We start from the raw sequence: 4,476 nt of genomic DNA on the forward strand, positions 1-4,476 counted from the left end.
CAAGCTCAAATTGATACAAACATGCAGGCTGATGGTCACCTTAAAACCGGATGTTACACTCATACTTGTCCAGGTTTCGTACAAGTTAATCCAAACAAAAAATTTGCTCTTGGAGCTGCCCAATCACCTGTCAGTTCCATTGGGTCAGAGACCAAATGGCTTCTTAATGTCAAAATTAAACAGGTACTTTTGTACTTTTGATTATAAATGTATTCACATGTTACACACCTCCACATATAAACTAACAATGTATATAAAGATTATTATTTTTTGATATAATAAAATTATACATGGATAAATAATATTATATTTAAGTAATTACTATTGATATTTCTATTTAGTAATTTTAAGAAGTAATAATAATTAATTAAACAAAAATTATAATTAAATAAACAAACTAAAATATCAACTCATTATGACATAATAACTTTTTTTATATATAAAAAAATGGTTTGTAGACGAAAAGGGCAAACACCACCAATAAACTCACACATACAAAGTGCATTTCTCATATTTGAACTGGAATATCACACTAAAATATCAAATTTAATAATATCAATATTGAGGGTTGACTTAGGCTTCACGGATCTCTTTAAAATTTATATTATTATGAGTGGTTGATATCATTTCTAGTAACTTATTTGGTTAATTTTATTTTAATTTTCTAAATATTTGTAGGATCAATTCACGGGTCATTGGTGGTTAATTGTTGAAAAAGAAAAAATTCGTGTTGGATATTGGCCTAAGACATTGTTTACTCACTTAAGCAATGGAGCATCATTGATTAGATTTGGCGGTGAAACTTATGCTCCACCTAATATGGATAATCCCCCAATGGGTAGTGGGAGACTTCCTCAAGAAAGATTTAAATACTCAGGTTTCATGGGAAACCTTGATATCATTGATTCAAAATATAATGAATTCGATATTAAACCTAAGGAAATTAAAAAATATAGTGATGCCAATTCAAAGTGTTATGACTTGCTATACAATGGCGAGTATCAAGGATCCTACTATCGACAAGCTTTTCTTTATGGCGGGCCAGGTGGATCATCATGTGGTATATGATGTATTCACAACTTTAGTAAATAAAAGGCCTAAAAATACTATTTAATAAAAATTTACTTCATATAATGGTGTCTTCTTTGAAATAATTCATTCACTTTTTATTCCAATGGTTAATTCATAATGATCGTAAAAATTACCTTACATGTGGTCAGAGATAAATTATTCTCATGTACTTAATTATCAAAAAATAAAATTTTAAAATATATTTATCAAAAAATATATTTTTTAAAATTACAACGTTCTCAATAGAATGTCTAAAACGGCCATAAGAAATAATTATCCATGTTTTTGAGAGGTGCATAAAAGGAAGGAAAAAGAAAATAGGGTGCAAAAATGAAACCCATTCTATCTAAAACAGTTAAATTAGTTTTTATGGGCCGAAATAAACAATTGAGCCCATTCCAAAATCGAAGTCCTTCAGGAAGTAGCAACCACCGGTCCGAACAATCTTCATCTTCCAACTCTGAAATGACGACGGGTTCATCAACTTCTTCAATAATGGACAATCTCTTCCAACGCACTCTCGACGATCTCATCAAATCCATGCGTCTTCAACTACTTAACGAATCAACCTTTGGAACCTAGGTTAGGGAAGAGGGTTTTGATTAAGGAGATCGGGAGCGAAATCGCTTGTTTTTGAGTGTGTGAGGACTGTGATAACTAGTTTGAGTGATCATGAGTCTGCTGTTAAGTTGGCAGTTTCAAAAATTAGGGAGTTGTTGGTTGATCAGGATCCCAATCTTAGGTATCTTGGTTTGCACGCGTCAGAATGAGGACACTGGGGGAAAGAAATATACTCAAGTTTCAGCTGTTATAAAATCTAATGATGGAAGAGTTGCTGTTCCAGATGGATTAGTTCTTAAAGAGAATCTTGACGACTTAAAATCAATATGCGGTGATGGTGATATTGAGCAAACTTCATCAAGCAGGAGGTTCTCAATTTGGCACTACTTTGGACGCTTCTTCATCTAATATTCTGAAAAATGACGATTCAGGGCCGTCAAATGAATCTACATCCTTGCTTGAACACCAATTTCAAACAAAAGGCCAGAACCAAGGGATGATTCTCTTTCTGGTGCCATAAAAGATGTTCTTTATTGAAACTTCTGTCATTTCATTTTAGACTTGCTTCTTGAAATGTCTCTTTTTAATATTCTGTATCATTAAGATCAAAATTTAAATGCTTTTGAACAATTCTGTATAATGATCTTGGTGTTTATGATCAAATATAGAGTTGAAGGAGATGGATGAAAATAGAGTATCCCATTACAAAAATCTTGATATTAGAGTAAATAATTGAAAAATCATAAATGCTCCCATTACAAGTCTTAAAACAAACTAATGGTTGATTACCACACTAACTCTCATTACAAGTCTTAAACCAGTCCACCATTACAAATAATTTTATTCAGATTACCACACTAACTCCCATTAAAACTCTTAAAACAAACTAAGCAATAATTATTTGTCTACATATTGAACAAACTTTATGGCGTGCTCCTATTAGATATGTGGATACACAATCCTTGTGAAATACATGTCCACATGGTAAGCTGTACAATATGTTATTATTTTCAAAATCTTCCATACATATTGTACAGTCTATTTGATTAAATGTGGTGTGCATAGATGAATTGTACAAAATTTCATCTAGAAACTCATCCATACTCGCCATAATTTGTACTGCTTCATCAGATTCTATCGGTTCGGTCGTTTCTATCGGTTCGGCCGTTTCTACATAATTTGTTATATTACTCACTTTATTTTCTAAATTGAAATGTCTACGTTAGTAGAGACTAATCCGATTTTAATGCAACTGAAGATTGAAGTTTAACGGTTTTCTTAATTTACTTATATTTCAAACCAATTCAATCTGATAATCATTTGACACACACATCAATACATTATTGCGTATATTCGTGCCTAAAGATGAGTTAGGATCTACACATTGATCCAATCTAGTTCCTTCCACATCCCTATACAACCATGCCATTGAAGAAGGGGAAAAAACCATAAAACGATTAAACATCAGGGAAACAAACATAACAAATCAGATTACTCAATTTAGCCATACATCCTAAAAGACACTATGCCAGAGCAGTGGAACTTCAACTGGCATTGAATCATTGAGGTGATGGATTTTGTAATCACATCTTTCAAGAACTTTGAACAAATAGGACTGCAGTTTTACAGATCTAAAATGTGCAAACAGAAGAAGAACCATTATAAATGCTTTAAGCCTGCCTCTTCATAACCCAAGATGTAGGAGAAATTAATGATATAGAGAACCCGAGCAGACTTCTTTTAATGCTATTAATTGCAACAAACAAGAAATACGTCAGCTTTAAACGCAAAAGATGCCTTCAACTGATCCAGAAAATTTGATATCATTCATTTATAAAATCGTAGTTATGTGCCTACCAGAAGAACTGATCCAATAGCAATGTTGATAGTACCTAGACGACTGCAGGTAATGACCGACGTCATGCAGGAACTTCTCAAAATGCAAATAGCAAAATACAACAACCCACCTTCACTCGAGAAACCCATCATTTTCCATGTTTGAAAATTTGGAATTGTCACCATTCCATATCATCAGAATCACCATCATAGCAAGTAGATAATTAATCATCATTCCAATGAAGAACCTTTTTTGTATTAGTTTCTTTCATCAACCTTTCTCTTCCGTACCCTGTCTAGATGAAAAATTTGATGGCATACTCAATATTAGGCATTTACATATAAGATCCCAAAGCTGGTATATAAATCTTCTCTAAACACTGAATTATAAATGTGAGGAAATAATATACGCAACAGCTATTAAAAAGTATTAAAATGAAACTCGTTAGGAGTTATTTGCTAAAAAGTCTCCAAATTTAGAAATATATTAATAATTTTATATTAGGTCTTATACTCATTATGTTAGATGTCAATGGCTACGAAGTAATATAATAAACTGTGTTTAAATTTGCATACAGTTGATATCAACACAATGTTTTTCCCTTTATTTTCCTCTCAATTCTCAATAGTTTAAATTTCCCCTAATTTATTGTTAGACTTAATTTAGGAATATAAAACTTATTCTTTATTCTAAGGAGAAATGTATTCACCGGTCAATCAATTAAAAAAAAATACTTTTTATGAATTAAAATAGAAATGATATTTTATTATTAATTATAAATATATCTCTAAAATATATTATATATAAAACAGTAATAAAAATTAAGTTTCTATTTTAATTTAATTTAGTAAAAATCAACTTCTTAATAAGTATATGATAATTATCTTAATTAAATGATAAAATGAATTGATATTTGAGATTGAGGTTGAAGAGCAGATGGAGGTAAAAAAATGTTTGAGGAAAAAATGGTGATGGTGAATTGGGTAGAAGGGGGAGAAGAAGTTGAA

General features: G+C 31.2%; 1 protein-coding gene across 1 annotated transcript; it reads left to right on the forward strand.

Annotated features, from left to right (window-relative positions):
- Window positions 1-9: 9 nt before the first annotated feature.
- LOC101504488 (protein neprosin-like) lies at window positions 10-2,156 on the forward strand (the record flags this gene model as incomplete). The annotated part of the gene is made up of 2 exons (XM_004516917.4): window positions 10-183; window positions 679-2,156. Coding segments are annotated over 2 exons (564 nt in total), but the record flags the coding sequence as incomplete, so codon positions are not given.
- Between the last annotated feature and the right edge of the window lie 2,320 nt (window positions 2,157-4,476).

Source organism: Cicer arietinum, unplaced genomic scaffold (assembly GCF_000331145.2).
Source record: "Cicer arietinum cultivar CDC Frontier isolate Library 1 unplaced genomic scaffold, Cicar.CDCFrontier_v2.0 Ca_scaffold_2218_v2.0, whole genome shotgun sequence".
In the NCBI taxonomy this organism is placed as follows: Eukaryota; Viridiplantae; Streptophyta; class Magnoliopsida; order Fabales; family Fabaceae; genus Cicer; species Cicer arietinum.